Source organism: Monomorium pharaonis, chromosome 7 (genome assembly GCF_013373865.1).
Source record: "Monomorium pharaonis isolate MP-MQ-018 chromosome 7, ASM1337386v2, whole genome shotgun sequence".
NCBI classification, from domain to species: domain Eukaryota; kingdom Metazoa; phylum Arthropoda; class Insecta; order Hymenoptera; family Formicidae; genus Monomorium; species Monomorium pharaonis.
In genome coordinates this window covers 23,677,644-23,694,632 of record NC_050473.1, presented here as the reverse complement: position 1 = coordinate 23,694,632, position 16,989 = coordinate 23,677,644, and the positions used below count along the sequence as shown (strand labels likewise).

General features: G+C 29.6%; 1 protein-coding gene across 2 annotated transcripts in view; it reads left to right on the top strand.

Annotated features, from left to right (window-relative positions):
- Window positions 1-7,165: 7,165 nt before the first annotated feature.
- Window positions 7,166-16,989, top strand: part of LOC105838712 (venom serine protease) — a 95,036-nt gene continuing 85,212 nt past the window's right edge. The window contains exons 1-2 of one of the 2 annotated variants that reach the window (XM_036289495.1): window positions 7,166-7,375; window positions 15,145-15,350. In XM_036289495.1, coding sequence (XP_036145388.1) covers window positions 7,339-7,375; window positions 15,145-15,350 — 243 coding nt within the window. In that variant the 5' untranslated portion in view covers window positions 7,166-7,338. Of the gene's footprint in view, window positions 7,376-8,900; window positions 9,010-15,144; window positions 15,351-16,989 lie in introns of those variants that run through there. The other variant, XM_036289496.1, reaches the window with a different exon arrangement.

The following is a 16,989-nucleotide window of genomic DNA, read 5'->3' as shown; positions in this document are numbered from 1 at the left end:
AAGGTTCGTCATCCTAAGATCCCGGGTTCAAACCTAGCAGCGGCAAGTAAGAATAAAATAAAAAATTACATAATTTAAATTTAATTAATTAATAAAAATTTATTCTAAATGTAGTATGTGCTGTTGATAAAAATAATTTAAAAAAAATGAAATTTCTATTTTATTTTATTTTTCTTTGTAACTGTTGTATAACGGTTAGATAACATATAATTATAACATGTTATATTGCTGAGTCGGAAATTGTAACTTACATGTAAGTTACGTGTAATTTCAGAGTAACGTAACCTGTTATATTCGGTTATATTGCTGTTACACTGCTGCTATATTACTGTGTTCACTGGGAAGAATGCTTTAAAAAATTAATATAATCAAAATCATTACATTAAGAAGTGATAAATACAAGTGACAGATTGCAGCGACTTTTCAGGCATGGGTAGCTACTGTTACTAAGTTTTTTTACAGAGAGGAACCAAGCTTCGTCTATCACTAGTCTTGTTGCTAAACAAGTAAAAAATTTTGTTTGTTCCTTTTTGGGGTTAATGGACCAACGAAGGTTAATTGTAAAAACATTACAATCAATTAATTTTTTTAGTTTGTCACTTAATTAATTTTTTGTACTATTAAAATTAAATTATATTTATCTTTATGGTTTTTTGTTTCTTCAAATTGCAATAAAAATCGTTATTTTTTGTATAATATTAAGCAATGCGATATCATATTAATATTTGTAATATTATTTAATTGAACATTTATCTTCAATAAATTTTTAATAAACATTTAAAGACAAATTTGGATGTTTTTGTTGGATGTTGGATTATTTCTTTAAATGCCTTCTTCCTTTTCGTTTTCTATATGGCACGATTACAAGTAACTAATAATTTTTTCTGGGGTCAAATTGATCCAGTGTGACCATTATTCTTTGAATAAATTTTTTTTCACCCCCTTAAAGATTGAATAATAAAAAATCCTGTTTTAGAGAGTACTAGAGATCATTAAAGGAATATTCTCACAAAACACAATGTTATTAGTCGCGTTCATAATTATATAATGATATCTAATTAATTATAATGTATTAAGAAAATTTGTCTTGGCTCGATAAATTGACCTGGTTATCATATTATTTTTGATTCTCACAAAATTTCATGTTTCTAGATTTAAGAATCTAGGCTGGGCATCGATGAATAATGAGCCAGTCAATCAGGACCTTAGTCTTTATAGATTAATTTCATTTACCACCATCAATTACAGAATATGAGAATATTGGATTTCATTACCAAAGTAATACATGACATATTTTTTCACACTACCGAAGTAATGCATGACATATTTTTTCACATTACCGAAGTAATGTATGACATATTTTTTCACATTACCGAAGTAATGCGTGACATTTTTTAATAAATTACTTTAGTAATGGGTAATTGTCCCCATGTTGCATTATTAATTATTTCAGTAATGGATAATTGCCCTCATGTTGAATTATCCATTACTTTAGTAATGGATAATTGCCTCTTGGTTGCATTATCCATTAAAAATGTAATGCATAATGGTTTGTGTTCTGCATTTTTTATTATCCGAGTAATGAACATTTTATTTTTAAATAATCACTCATTAAGTCAACAATGCACAATGCTTTTAAATCCATTTTTCATTATTTTTTTCAATGAACAATGCATTATTTTTAAATTATTCTTTCGGCAACACTGATATATATATATATATATATATATATATATAGAGAGAGAGAGAGAGAGAGAGAGAGAGAGAGATTGATTGATTGATTGATCTTTTATTAGCTTTCTCAGCTATTTTCAATACATATATATACAATTTTATGCTACATCATTAAAAACAAATTCTTTTAGCATTCGTTTAAACATTTCTAAACGATTACAATGTTTAACTTTGTGTGGTAATGCGTTGTACATTAACACATCCTCATAAAATAAACTTTTTTACGCGCTTCTTGTTTTTCGGAATTCAATAACAATATCCCCTGTCTGCCTAGTTTCGCGTTCTCCCTCTACTATTCTAAGTCTATTACTAAATTGCTCCGGCATCATATTATTTAAGATCTTAAAAATAAATATGCACATATTGTAATACAGCCTTTGTCTTATGGTCATAAATTGCAACGCTTGGTGCATACATTTAACTTTGGTACGTTTGTCACATTGCAATATGACTCTCATAGCTCTATTTTGCGCTATTTGGAGCCTACTTAACTGTGTATCCCCCATATCTATTAGTAGCGTTGCACAATACTCAAAGTGAGGTGCTATAATTGTCTTGTATATCGTACATCTAGTGTAAGCCGAGATAAAGTTCCCTATTCTATTTAAAAAACTTATTTTCTTCCCTATTTTCTTTAGCATGTAATCACAGTGACCGCTGAATCTAAGTCTATCATCAATAATTATGCCCAAGTACTTTATTATTTCTACGCGCTCAATCTCATTTCCATCCAAACATCTCACAATAGTATTGCCTCTCAATTCTTTCCTTATACCTCTAACTAACATATATTTTGTTTTCCCCGCATTCATTTTCAGTTTATTAATATTCATCCATTCCTCCACTACGTTAAATGCAATATTCAATTTCCTCTCTATCTCCGCACTACTCTCACCTGTTACATATATTAACGTATCGTCCGCAAACATTTTTATATTACACACATCCGAGCAAACGTTAACAATATCATTCATATATATTATAAACAACAATGGGCCCAATACCGAACCCTGTGGCACTCCGTATTCCGTAGTCAGTATCTTAGACCATCTATCATTAAATTGAACTTGTTGCATTCTATCTTTTAAGTACGACCTAAACCATTCTAGAACTGTTCCTGTAATACCATACTGGTATAATTTCTCTAATAATCTTCCTCTATCAATTGTCTCGAAAGCCCGTTTAAGATCTACAAAAATAACTCCTACTATTTGTCTCTCACTAATAATCAATTTCCATTCATCTATAACTGTTTGAATTGCTGTTTCACACGAGTAATTTTTCCTAAAGCCCGACTGATGTTCCGTTATAATATTATTACTTTCTAGGTAGACCTCAATTTGCTTTTTAACTATTATCTCTAATACTTTTTCATATATTGGTAATATATTAATAGGCCTATAATCACTTGCCCTCTTAGGTTTCTCTACTTTTGGTATTGGAATTATCGTGGATGTTTTCCACTCTTTCAAGAAACAATCCTCACTCAATGACTTATTTATTATATCACAATATTCCTCTTCTATGACACAAAATACCGTTTTTAATATATCGCTAGTTATTCCTTCTTCTGTACCTTTCTTTTTTGGTAATTCCCTAATGATTTTTCTTACTTGTTCTGTCGTAATTGATTCAAATTTTTCTAGCTCTCCCATCTTTTCAATACAATAAATAGTTCTCTTATTTGTGCTCGTTGTATAATTCTTATCTATAGATTTTATTATGTCTTTAATACTTTGTATATAATATAAGTTAAATTTATCAGCTATATCACACTCTATATTATTGTCTAATATTTCAAAATCTATTTTTCCTACAACTTTCGCGCCTATTGGTCCTCCTCTAATAATTTCTTTTAATGATTTCCACATAGTTGTGGGATTGTTACTATTATGATCAATCATGTTTTCATAATATTCTTTTTTCTTTGTTCTAATTAAACTAACTACTGCATTTCTTTCTATTTTAAATTGTTGCCAGTTTTGTTCCGTGCTATCGTACAGTGCTTTTCTATAAGCCTCATCTCTTCTAGTTGCTAGCTCTTCTATTTCCTTTGAATACCATTTTTTCCCTTCCCATATTTTCGGTATTTTAAAAATTTTCTTAGGTGCTGAGATGTCTAGCGCATCTACAATACTATTAATTAAATTCTTTGCCTTTACATTAATATCTAACTCATTAATATCTAAATCATATCTTTTTTCTAAATTACTCTCCACTAGCTTAATAAACTCATGCGCATTATATCTACTATAATCCCTGCCACTGAATTCTTTATATTTATTTACAGTCTTGTTTGTATTTATCACGACTTTTATCCACGCATGATCCGTTATCTTAGGTTCGTACTTGACTTCTACATTTATATCTTTATTCGCAAAAACTAGATCTATAATTGTTTTACTATTTTCGGTAACTCTCGTTGGTTTATCCACATATTGCTTCATACCTAGACTTTGCATAGTCGTTAGTAGTTTATTTGTATTATAAGAGTTTGTCATACAATCTATATTAAAGTCTCCTAATATTATACACTCTTCTTTTATCGTTAATTCTTCTACTATCTCCTCTAAGAATCCTATAAACTCTCCATGTGACGCACTCGGTGAATGATATATTACCATTAACACTCCTTTAAATAATTTTTCTTTCACTTCTATTGCAACGCACCACACAATCCTTTCTAATTTTTTCAATACTACTATTTCATACTTGATATCATCTCTTACATACAGAGCAACCCTCCCTGTATTTCTATTTTCCGCGTCGCATCTAACCACACTGTATCCCGGTACACTTATTTCACTGTCTTCAATTTCCGCAATCAGTCTCGACTCCGACAATGCAATAACTGCCGGATTTAATTTCTTCATAATCTGATGCTGTATCTCGTCCTTATGTGCCATTAAACTTTGCGCATTTGTATATATTATCTGATCCTCTTCTTTCTGTAATTGCTATTTTTTGGCTTCCCATCCACCTCTCCTCTTCTCCTCTTCGATAGCCCTCTTATATGTCGGGCATTCCGGATCCAGAGCATCATGATCGTCTTTTATTTTTAAATTATATGTTTTTATTTTAAACATACAATTTACACATTTGTTCTGCTTCTCTCTACATTCACTTGCTTTATGCTTTCCTGTACATTTATGACACGTTTCATCTCTCGTACAGTTTTTTGCAATGTGGTAGAATCCCCAGCACTTGAAACATCTCTTTATGCTGAAGTGATTGAACACAGGACATTTTCTCCAGCCTATATTCAACTTTTCTTTTTTTAACATCAATTCATGTGTTACTTCATCTACTTCAATTATTAAAGATCTACCTTCTTTTCCTTTTCTTCTAGATTGACTATCATCCATATTTTTTCTTTTCGGGATTTTCTTAACTATGCTTATACGAGATTCACCAATACTATTCTGTTTCTTTATTGTATCTATTAGCTCATCGTCATCCAACTCTATTTCTTCCTCGCTAATATTAACAATTTTTATATTCGGTTTCTTTTGTAGTGATTCTGTAACATTATAATTGTCACCTAGTTTAGACTGTACTACATCTTTTAATTTATCTATTTCTTCTCCGGTCTCACATCCTAGAATTACTGTTCCTTCTCTTCCTTTTCGTTATCCCCATTGGCATATTCTTAATATCAACTTTTTCTTTTATTATTTTTTTAGTGGTCTCACTTTCTTGCTGAGTCTTCGGTTTGATGATTATGATGTTTTCCTTCTTTTTCTTTATTGCCTCACTGTAACTGCCGCGCACATTTTCCGCTGACGCCTGCATTCCTCCTCGTATTATTTTTCGTAGGTCTTCCATTTCTTGTTTAATAGCTTTTATTTCCTCTTGCACTGTTTCCTTAATCAGCATTTTTATTAGTATAAGATTATATAGTATAAGATAGTATAATTACTTTATAAATGCTATATACGTAAAAGTCAATTTTATTCAAAATTTATTTTAATTAAAAAAAATTTTTTCTCGAAAAATAAACAGCGTAGTTAAATGAAAGTATTTATGATGTAAAACTTTTATATAAAACATTTTTTTATATTTTGTTTAGTTTACGAGATATATCGAGAAAAGGTAAAAATATCTCAACCTTTGAAGGATTTCACTCCTTCAAACCGTTTATAAGCCCAAACGGAAAATTTTCTGATTTTAATGAAACTTGGCATAAATGTTGAGGGGGTAAATACATTAATTTAGAAATGTTTTATTTTGATTCAAAACCAGCTTGAAGGGGTGAAAGCACGCTTCAAAGTTGAGACATTTTTGCGTTTTCTCGATATATCTCGTGAACTAAACAAAATATAAAAAAATGTTTTATACAAAAGTTTTACGGCATAAATACCTCTATTTAACTATTCTATTTATTTTTTCTAAAAAATTTGTTTTACAAAGAAAAAAAAATTTGTTCTTGAAAAAAAATTTTTTAAAGAAATAAATAACATAGTTAAATAGAGGTACTTATACTGTAAAACTTTTGTATGAGACATTTTTATATATTTCGTTTAGTTTACGAGATATATCGAGAAAAGGCAAAAACTCTAAATTTTTGAAGGATGGTTTCAACCCTTTAAACCGTTTATAAGCACCAACTTATAATTTCTAAATTTATGTATTTACCCCCTCTACATTTATGCCAAGTTTCATTAAAATTAGAATTTTCGGGTTCGCGAGGTTCCCTTGTGAGTTATTTAAGTAAAACAAAATAATGGTTTATAATCCCCTTCTCTCCTCTATATTATTATATTAGTACGTTAATATTAATAAATAGAATCTATGAATTCTCTTTACAGATTGTTTAAGGCTTCCAAGAATATAAATAAGTAAAAAAAATACTACTTAATATTTTATTTAAATTATAATTTGCTTTAATGTTACTTTAAATTTAGAAAAACTTTGTATAAAAATATTTTTAATTGTAGGTGAATAAAGTTTAAATGTAAATTCTACTTTGAATTTTTGATAAAATTAAATTTGATAAATTTAAACAATTATAGGCAATTTTTAAGAAAAATTGGTTTTTCCTGCATCTGTACGTATCCAGAATAGATTAGAAGTACCATATTGTATTATACATCTTATATGTATAATTGTATTATACATATAAAGAAATTATTCTTTAAAAATAATTAAGATATCCGTGCTATGTTAGATATAATTAGATGTAAATTTTTTTACATCCCTTTAAGATTTTTTTCTTCTCTTTGCTATACATTAATATTGTTTATTATTTCAATATAATATTTGACATTTCTTACAAATTTCGTTCATTTTTATTTGCGACGTTTGCAAGTGATAGAATATTATCACTACATTATTGTTATCTGTCAATAGTACGCATATTACGTATGCGGAAAGGAATAAAGTGTAGTACTTACGCAATTCTGAAACAATATAGAAACGAGTATCGACGAGCGTTATCATTGTGTGCAAAATGATAGGACAGTCGGTCTATGTTCATCGTAAGGAACAATTGTCTCTTTGTGCATTTTGTCAGTAAAACACTTGACACGATACACTTTATACGGTGCAAACTACTAGTCTGATCATTTACGAAAGTTACTTATGATACACTAGTGTGTCCTGACGATGGAGTTTTGTTGCAAGTTTTACGGAAGCATAGAATGTATGTGAAAGTTAAAATTGGTACAACAATTGAATCGGCCGTGTAGCAAGTTCAAACTTTTATATACGACTATCATTTCTATATTTTAACATAAAAAGAAACATACTAAATGCAGGAATTTTATTTATTATTTATCTGTTACGATATTTAAAACATTTTCTTTCATACTTCACATGTATACGTGTTCCGCTTTTATACCGCATTTGTAGGCTAAAATATCATTCTTTCGTAATTTTTGTTCTAACTATCAATCTACTATAATATTAATAAAATCAAAATATTTTGTAAATATATAAGGCAATATTTTGTAAAATTATTATATAAGCTATTGCTACGTAGGAGATATAATTAGTAAATCAGAATTTGTATGTACCTATACTTTTCAATTTTATGTTAAAAATTTTATTCTTTTACACTCTCTGTCTCTTCTTTCTTTCAACATTATATAATTTAGTATCTATGGGAGCTTTCCAGCAAGAGACACAAATTGACATAGCAATAATTATGTCTGTGTCTCTAATTAAATGTCAAACAAAGACAGAAATACTCTGCTGTGTCAATTTGTGTCACTTGCTGGAATGCTCCCATAATATGTAACATTTAAGTGCTAATGGATCAAAGGATTAGTTAGTACAAAATATTGAAGTTTTAGATTAACTTTACGTGTGACAAATGTAACAATGAATGACTGAAGTTTTGCACGCCTATCGAAAATTCAAAAAGCGCGGGAGGAAGGAAGGAGAATGCGTTAATTGCAAGCAATATTATTGTATGCTTCGATGATTAAATTGATAGAATATTCACGCAAAATGTAGAAAGATCCACAGGTTTCAATCATGGCTAAAGTATTTACAATTTTTCGGGAATTCAAAGAAAGGAAGAGAGATCTCTTACAGATTCTTATTATTATTATCAAAACTATTAAATTGCTCATCAATTTAATTTGTGATATTATGTATTCCGGTTTTCATGTAAGGAATGTGTTTCAAGTCTGACAAATATATGGAATGCAATTTGTATAAATTTGAAATTGTAACATCTACTTAATATTTAATAAATTATTTGTAAACAAACATTGAAACATCAGCGTTGGCTCATAGTAATATTATTCGTCCTTTTAATTTTCTATTAGTTAGAAAAAAATGAATACTGTTAACTAAATGTTTTTGTTATAAAAAGAAATAAAATGTAAAATTCTATGCTAAAATAAAACTTTTGCTAAAATAGGCATCTATGATTTTGACGCTCATTAGTTTAGTAACACTTTTGCAAAAATGTGTAATGTTTCGTTTAAAGTTTCTTTTCTAACTGCCAAATTAATAACTTTTATAAAATAATTGAATTATTTTTTCATATTTATATATAAGCTATTATTTCATATTTATGAGTATCTCATCATATTTATTCTCTTTACCTTTTCACTGCTGTTTCAAAGATATCCGCTTTTGCTGGACTTGTTACAACTTAAAAGATAAGACACCTGAGATATTATCAGTTTTCAGTTTACTTTATCTTTGCATTGGGATAAAAGCAAACGCATCTGTCATACAGTGAGTGATTATTTGTCAGAACAGTAATTTATCTTTTGAAGGAGCTAAGTCTAAAATATTTTAGCTGATGTACCATGCAAACAGGTATTTTTCCTACTTGCACTATTAGTGATACAGAGAAGTAAATGTCTGAATGATTCAAAATAATTGCGTGTAATAAATTATATAAAACACACATAGAATGTATATATGTGGATAATTCAAAAACAAGTCAAGGCTAAAGTAATCTTGGTTTTTAATCATTCAATAATTCAATTATATTATTGATGGTAAATTATTGAAAAGACAGTTGTATGTTAATGGCTCAATTAAATTATCTATTATTAAATAAAAATATTGATATCAGACGAATTATTAAATGTAAAAGAAAATTTGCATAATACGATGGACAGTAATGTATTCCCGGTCAAAAATTTTTCATGTAAAAGTATGTAAAAATTTATAAAATTATGTATCAAAGTGTCCATTAAAATTTTATATTGTATATTTTTATATAATTTTACATAATTTTGATATAATTCTATAGATACACATACTCTCATATAAAAAATTTTTTACCGTGAAAAAATTACTTATTTACAATTATATATAATTACACATAATTATATTTAATTACATACGATCATATACAAGTAATTTTTTTTTAATAAAAATTTTTTCATATAAAGTATATATAAAATCTATAGAATTATATCAAAATTATATAAAATTATTTAAAATTACATAAAAATATACAATATAAAATTTTTCATGGACATTTTTAATATATAATTCTATAGATTTTTATATACTTTTAGAAGAAAAATTTTTGACCGGGTTGTTTTAAATTTATATTTTAAACATTTAAATTGTAAATTAGAAAATAATACTTTATATTAAAAATTATACTTTTCGTGCTTCTAATTCACCTTTTCTACAAATTTAAAAAACATATGTAACCTAGCTAAGCAATTTTAATATACATTTAACATAATTCATAAAGCGCTTATTATTCAACAAAAACAAATTAATTGTTATTTTTACTAAATTTCTTATACTTAAAAGATTCAAATCTACATTTTACAAACACACACATTTTAGACAATATAAATTCTAGAAAAGTATAGAAATTATAATACTTTATGAGTTACGCGTGCACACACACACACACACACACACACACACACACACACACACACACACACACACACACACACACACACACACACACACACACATACACACGCGCGCGCGCCAATACATGTATACATATATATTTATTTAACGTAAACAAAAGTTTAATTACAAAGGGCATAGCGGAATAAGCAGGTGAAATCTGCCCCCGCACTAATCGAGCTCAAATTGATATCATTAGTTGGCACCCTTGAGATGTAAAACTTTCCCAAATATTAATTACAAAATTGCATTTTTGGGGGAGTTATGGAGGGGGAAAGAAAAATAAAGAAAGTGGTTTTTTTCGAAAATGGTTGGACCGATTTTAATAAAAAAAATATATGTTGTAAACATCATTTAGACAAGTTTGAGAAAATTTTAAGTAATTTTTGTGGTAAAAAAAAACCCGATAAAAAAATTTTTGAATTTTTTATGAATTTTTTGGGGGGTGATAGTTCTGAGATACCACTTTTATATTTTCACAAAAACATCTCTAGATTTTCTTCTTTAACACATTTTTTTTTTAATTAACCGGAGTGGTGGAACATGGTTAAAAATAATAATTCACACCGCGCCGCCGTGCCGCGCCGCGCCGGCTGGGCGACCGGGCCGCGGCGCACGGCGATTGTTGTTATGTTGAACTTACATACTAGTTGCAGTGTTGCAATGTTTAGTTGCCAAGAAAAATTATAATATAATAATATAAAATATAATAACACATATAATATTTCCAGGACGTCTGCAATTAGCCTATAAAACTTATCGTTTCGGCAGTTTACCACGAAGAAATCGCCTCTCATATTATCTATCATCGAGGTGCTTTTTTAATGTGAGTTCCCTTGCCTCTCACATTATCTATTATCGGGGTGCTTTTTTAAAGTGAGTCCCCTCGCCTCCTACATTATCTATTACCGAGGTCCTTTTTCAAAGTGATTCCCCTCGCCTCTCACATTATCTATTATCGGGGTGCTTTTTTAAAGTAAGTCCTCTTGCCTCTCACATTATCTATCATCGGGGTGCTTTTTTAAAATGAGTCCCCTCGCCTCTCACATTATTTATCATCGGGGTGCTTTTTTAATGTGAGTCCCTTTGCCTCTTACATTATCTTTTTGGCGAATGGACTCACATTAAAAAAGCACCTCGATGATAAATAATGTGAGAGGCGAGAAAATTCACATTAAAAAAGCATTCCGATAATAGATAATGTGAGAGGCAAAAGAACTCACATTAAAAAAGCACACCGATGATAAATAATGTAAGAGGCAAGGGGACTCACATTAAAAAAGCACCCCGAACATATGGAATTTAAAAACGTACTGCAATCTCCTCGTGATGAACTGCCGAAACGATAAGTTTTATAGCCTAATTGCAGAGACTGAGTCCCAGATGCGCACAGTAATAAACGGACACAGCAGGCTGAGTGAAACGGACACAGACCAAATGTGCACAGACCAAATGCACACGGACCAGATGCACACGGGCTAAATGCGCACAGACCAAACGGACACAGTAACCTACAAACTTATTACATGGGTTGCGACTTTTCGGGCATCTCTATTTGTTCCGTATGCATCTGATTCGTGCGCATTTGTTCTGTATGCATTTGGTCTGTGTCCGTTTCACTCAGCCTGCTGTGTCCATTTATTACTGTGCGCATCTAGGACGCTCCCATTGCAGACGTCCTGGAAATATTATATGTGTTATTATATTTTATATTATTATATTATAATTTTTCTTGGCAACTAAACATTGCAACACTGCAACTAGTATGTAAGTTCAACATGACAATAATTGCCGTGCGCCGCGGCCCGGTCGCCCAGCCGGCGCGGCGCGGCACGGCGGCGCGGTGTAAATTATTATTTTTAATCATGTTCCACCACTCCGATTAATTTAAAAAAAAATGTGTTAAAGGAGAAGATCTAGAGATGTTTTTGTGAAAATATAAAAGTGGTATTTCAGAACTATCACCCCCCAAAAAATTCATTAAAAATTCAAAAATTTTTTTATCGGGTTTTTTTTTTACCACAAAAATTACTTAAAATTTTCTCAAACTTGTCTAAATGATGTTTACAACATATATTTTTTTTTATTAAAATCGGTCCAACCATTTTCGAAAAAAACCACTTTCTTTATTTTTCTTTCCTCCTCCATAACTCCCCCAAAAATGCAATTTTGTAATTAATATTTGGGGAAGTTTTACATCTCAAGGGTGCCAACTAATGATATCAATTTGAGCTCGATTAGTGCGGGGGCAGATTTTACCTGCTTATTCCGCTATGCCCTTTGAAAAAAAAAAAGTAATTTTTTTACAGTTTAACATAAAACAGAAAATTTTTCTACAATCTCGTTTTGCGAGAAATATCTTTTGTTTCGCGTGGAAATTCGCAAACGGTTGTACAGTGAACGCGTGGGCGAGGGAGGGGCTCCGCCTCCTCGTAATTTTTTCTAACCTAACCTAACCCACACATTTTAAAATCGATATTTGATTAATGCGAAAACATTGAAAACGAACAGCGTGGAAAGTCGCAAACCTATGTGGTACTGTACAAATGTTGATGTCGTTTCCCAATGAACACGCTGTGAGCATTTACGGAACATTTATAAAACATATTGCACATAAATGTTACAGACCAGCACAACGAACTAATAATGTGACAAGTATGTCATTGACGTAACGAGACTATAACTGTTACGTATGTCTGTGTTGTCACTTTTTCGTTGCATAGTTACGTAACATTTACATAATTTTGTTGACGTCAATAAGCCAAATGTTAATGTTTCGTAAATGTGATGTTACTATTGTAATGTTATTGCGCCATCATGTTTAATACATAACAATTACGTAATTTTGATAACGTCAATGAGCGTAACATAAAAATTTTGTAAATGCAGCATAAATGTAATAATGTTATTGTGACAACATGTTTAATACATAACAATTACGTAATTTTGATGACATCAATGAGCGTAATATAAAAATTTTGTAAATGCAGCATAAATGTGATAATGTTATTGTGACATCATGTTTAATACGTAACAATTATGTAATTTTGATGACTTCAATGAGCTTAACATAAAAGTTTTGTTAATGTAGCATAAATGTGATAATGTTATTACGACATCGTATATCTTTAACACCTTCCGTGCCACGTGAATCACTGTAATCCATTCTGGACTTCCCACTGTTACTATTATTACTTATTAATTATTTACTAAGCATAAGAAGAAATATAATTTTATTAAATAAAAATAAAAATAATAATTTGTTAAATAATAAATAATTTACAATTATGCGGAAATTTTGATTATAGCCTCTTGTAATTATTATATCTTTTTAGTTTACATACTGCATTTAGTAAAATAGTTTTGTAGTTAGTATATACGCAATCTATTAAAATCAATAACATTCTACTTGAACCAGGTAAAATCTATTTACATATCAGCCGATTAGAACTTATTCTATATTATATAAATTTAAAAAGTATGTAGTTCGCGGATTGCCGCTGGGCGACGCACGCGGCATCTTTCTCCTAATGCAATTTACACTCCAAAGGCTACATAAACAGACCACTCACGGTGACAAAAACCGGATCAATCTATGTTATCATAGTGAGCTTTCGGGGCATATGTATTTTTTATTACGTCTTAAAGACACATCTTAGCTGTTATGGCTAAATTTTAGCTTCCGTAAGAAATCCTTTTTAAGAAAAATAAAGTAAAAACGACATAATAGTTACAAGAAGAATCTTTCTGGTACGTAATTTTATACGAGCATTTTACGTTAATTTATACGTAAAAGTCAGCTTATACGTAAAAGTAACGTTATTTTATACGTAAATGTGACTTCATATACGTAAAAGTAATGTTATTTTATACGAAACCATTATGTGTATGTTCCCTCTCTCTTTTTCCGATTTTGTTGCCCAGAATATGCTGACATTTTGACCAAATTGTAACTAGAAAATGACGTAACTATTACGAGAACAGTGGAACATTGTTCCATAATGATCACATAAATGTTACGAATCAGTGTTTACTGGGTTGTTTTATGTTTTATAAATACAATACATAATAAATATTATCTTTTGTGTTATATGTTAAACTATAGTAATAGGTTTACGTAAAAAATGTATATAACCTTTTTTGTAGAGCTTTTTATGCGCTTCATTTGTTGTTTCAAACTTTTTTCTCCAAAATCAATATTTTCGGAGATATTAACGGAGTAAGAACTGTAAAAACTTTAAAGGGGGCTGGGGGGCAAACAAGGCTTTGTCGCCAAAAATCCTTTCAGGGACTTTCTTCTCTAATCAAGGGTAAGCTTTGGTTAAAATTTCAGCGCGATCGGAGGTTTACGATTTTCGGAACTGTACCCCAATAATATAACAATAATATACATATAATATACATTTAATAAGTATACATACAAAATAATTTATATACTATAAAAAATATATATCTATACAAAGAGAAAAAGAAAAAGAGAAAGAGTGAGGGACAGGGAGAGGGAGAGAGAGGGAGAGCCAAGAGAAAAGAGAAAAGTACATGTGTACTGTATACTTATAAAACAATACACATAAAACACAAGATATAAATATGTTTATATCTACCTATATAGTACATTATAAATGCATTTCATTATTGTTCTATTTTAGAAGACAAAAATTTATTTTTGATTACATACAAAATACATTAGAAATACATTAATGCCAAAAAGTGTTGTTAAATTTTATTAATCAATGTTATCGAGTTCAGATATTTACCACAAATGTCATATATCATGTAAAATGCTATACGACCTATACGTAATCCAATACGTAATTTTAATTTTTTAGATAACATATCTGGACATATGTTATAGTTCTTAATGTGCACAATGTAATTTATGTATATATGTACTTGAAAAGGACCGAAATCTACGGTCGAAACGTAGTGCGTTAATTTTGAATTATAGGCCAGTTAGATCAAATCTAATAACTATCAGTTTTGTTTCTTTAATATTTTATTTTAATTATCCTCTGCATTTAAATAATTTAATTATACTTATTAACAAAAATATAATTATTCTAGTCAAGGTAATTTTATTCGGCTTATTGCTATCTTTTTTGGTGGTAAATGGAGTCAAATCTGATTGCAATTATTTTCAACATTTGGAGCCTGGACAAACATATTATGCGTATAATTCGGAGTTTCCTTCCACGTACAAAGGTGAAAATCATTGCATTTGGAAAATGGAAAGTTCCACTGTTACTACAATAAGTTGTTCCATTCAAATGGTGAGTTTGTTATATTAACGTAAGTAAAGAAATGCCTTATATGATTTAAATAGGAAAGCGTATAGAAAAATTGTAGCATTGTTCTAATTTTAAAATATAATGTATGATATATGTATATTGCGTATCAAATTTTATTAACCAAATTTTATAAATTATTCTAAATGTAATTTACATGCAGCAATCTTTAAAAAATTGATGCTAGAAATAAATGCTTGCATAATTGTAATGTAATCATCTTATCATAATTATTGTTAAATGCATTTTAGAAAATAATTTTGTAATTATTGTACAAATTATTGCAAAACATAACTTGTTAAATTTAAGCATTATAAAGTAAGAATTTTAAAAAGAAATTTGAAATAACTTGCATAAAATATAATATTATTTCAATATTATTTTAAATATATGACAAATGATTAAATAAATTATTTATCAAAGATTTACACATTATAATCACAAAATTCTTTTATAACAAAAAATATAATTTCTTTTTCTGCAAACATAATAATTATTGCGAAAGTTTCCTATCTAGTGAGTTAACGCCTAAAATGTTTCTTTGTGAATTTATAAGCCTATTTTAATTTTACATACACACACATATATGTAAATATAAATTCTCTTAGAAGTATTATTACCCAGTAAACACAATAATATAGTAGCAATGTAACAGCAATGTAACCGAATATAACAGATTACATTACTCTGATGTTACACGTAACTTACATGTAAGTTATAATTTCCGACTCAGCAATATAACATGTTATATAACGTGTTATCTAACCGTCACACAACAGTTACATGCGTTCCGTTTCACCCATGATACGCATATCCCGTTTCTGAAAATGATAACATAAAAAAATTTTTTAAAAATAACAATGATGTCAGAATGTTAAACAATGCGCCGTTTTTTGAGAACCGAAAGTTATCATGAAACCGATATCTAAAAGATTTCTTAAATCGGATATCTTTAAACTACAACTAGAGATAAAAATTTAAAATAAAAATTTCATTTTTTAAAATTATTTTTATCAACAGTACATACTAAATTTAGGACAAATTCTTATTATTTAATTAAATTTAAATTATATTATTTTATTTTATTCTTACTTGTCGCTAGTAGGTTTTGAACCCGGGACCTTAGAATGATGAATCTTACACTCTACCGGCTACGCCAATTTGACTCATCGATATGGGTACTTGTTATTGTCTACATATACCTATTCATATGTTATAAACGGACGCAATTATATTATTTTTTATAAAAGCAATTAAATTTTGCAAAACATATTAAAAATAAATAGCATTAATGTGGCGAGTCAGGGCTAAAACGCCCCTGACAGTACACCACCACAATACGTTGTTAGAGAAACAGGACCACGCGCCCCTTAACAGTAGACTGCCACAAAGGCACAGTAAGAAATTCGAGATCTTACTTTCCAAAAACACGTTACGCACGTTCACCACTAGAGGCCCTCCTAACTCAGGAGTAAAGTGACAGTTACCAGCCTTTATAAGGAGCAGCGGTGAACCGGAAAAGCACTCTTTGCGCTCTAAAGCAGACAGTCATTTTGCGAGCGGAAAGCACTACGCTTTACCGCCAGTACAGATACCACGGCGACTACTCAGGAATGTTGTACCC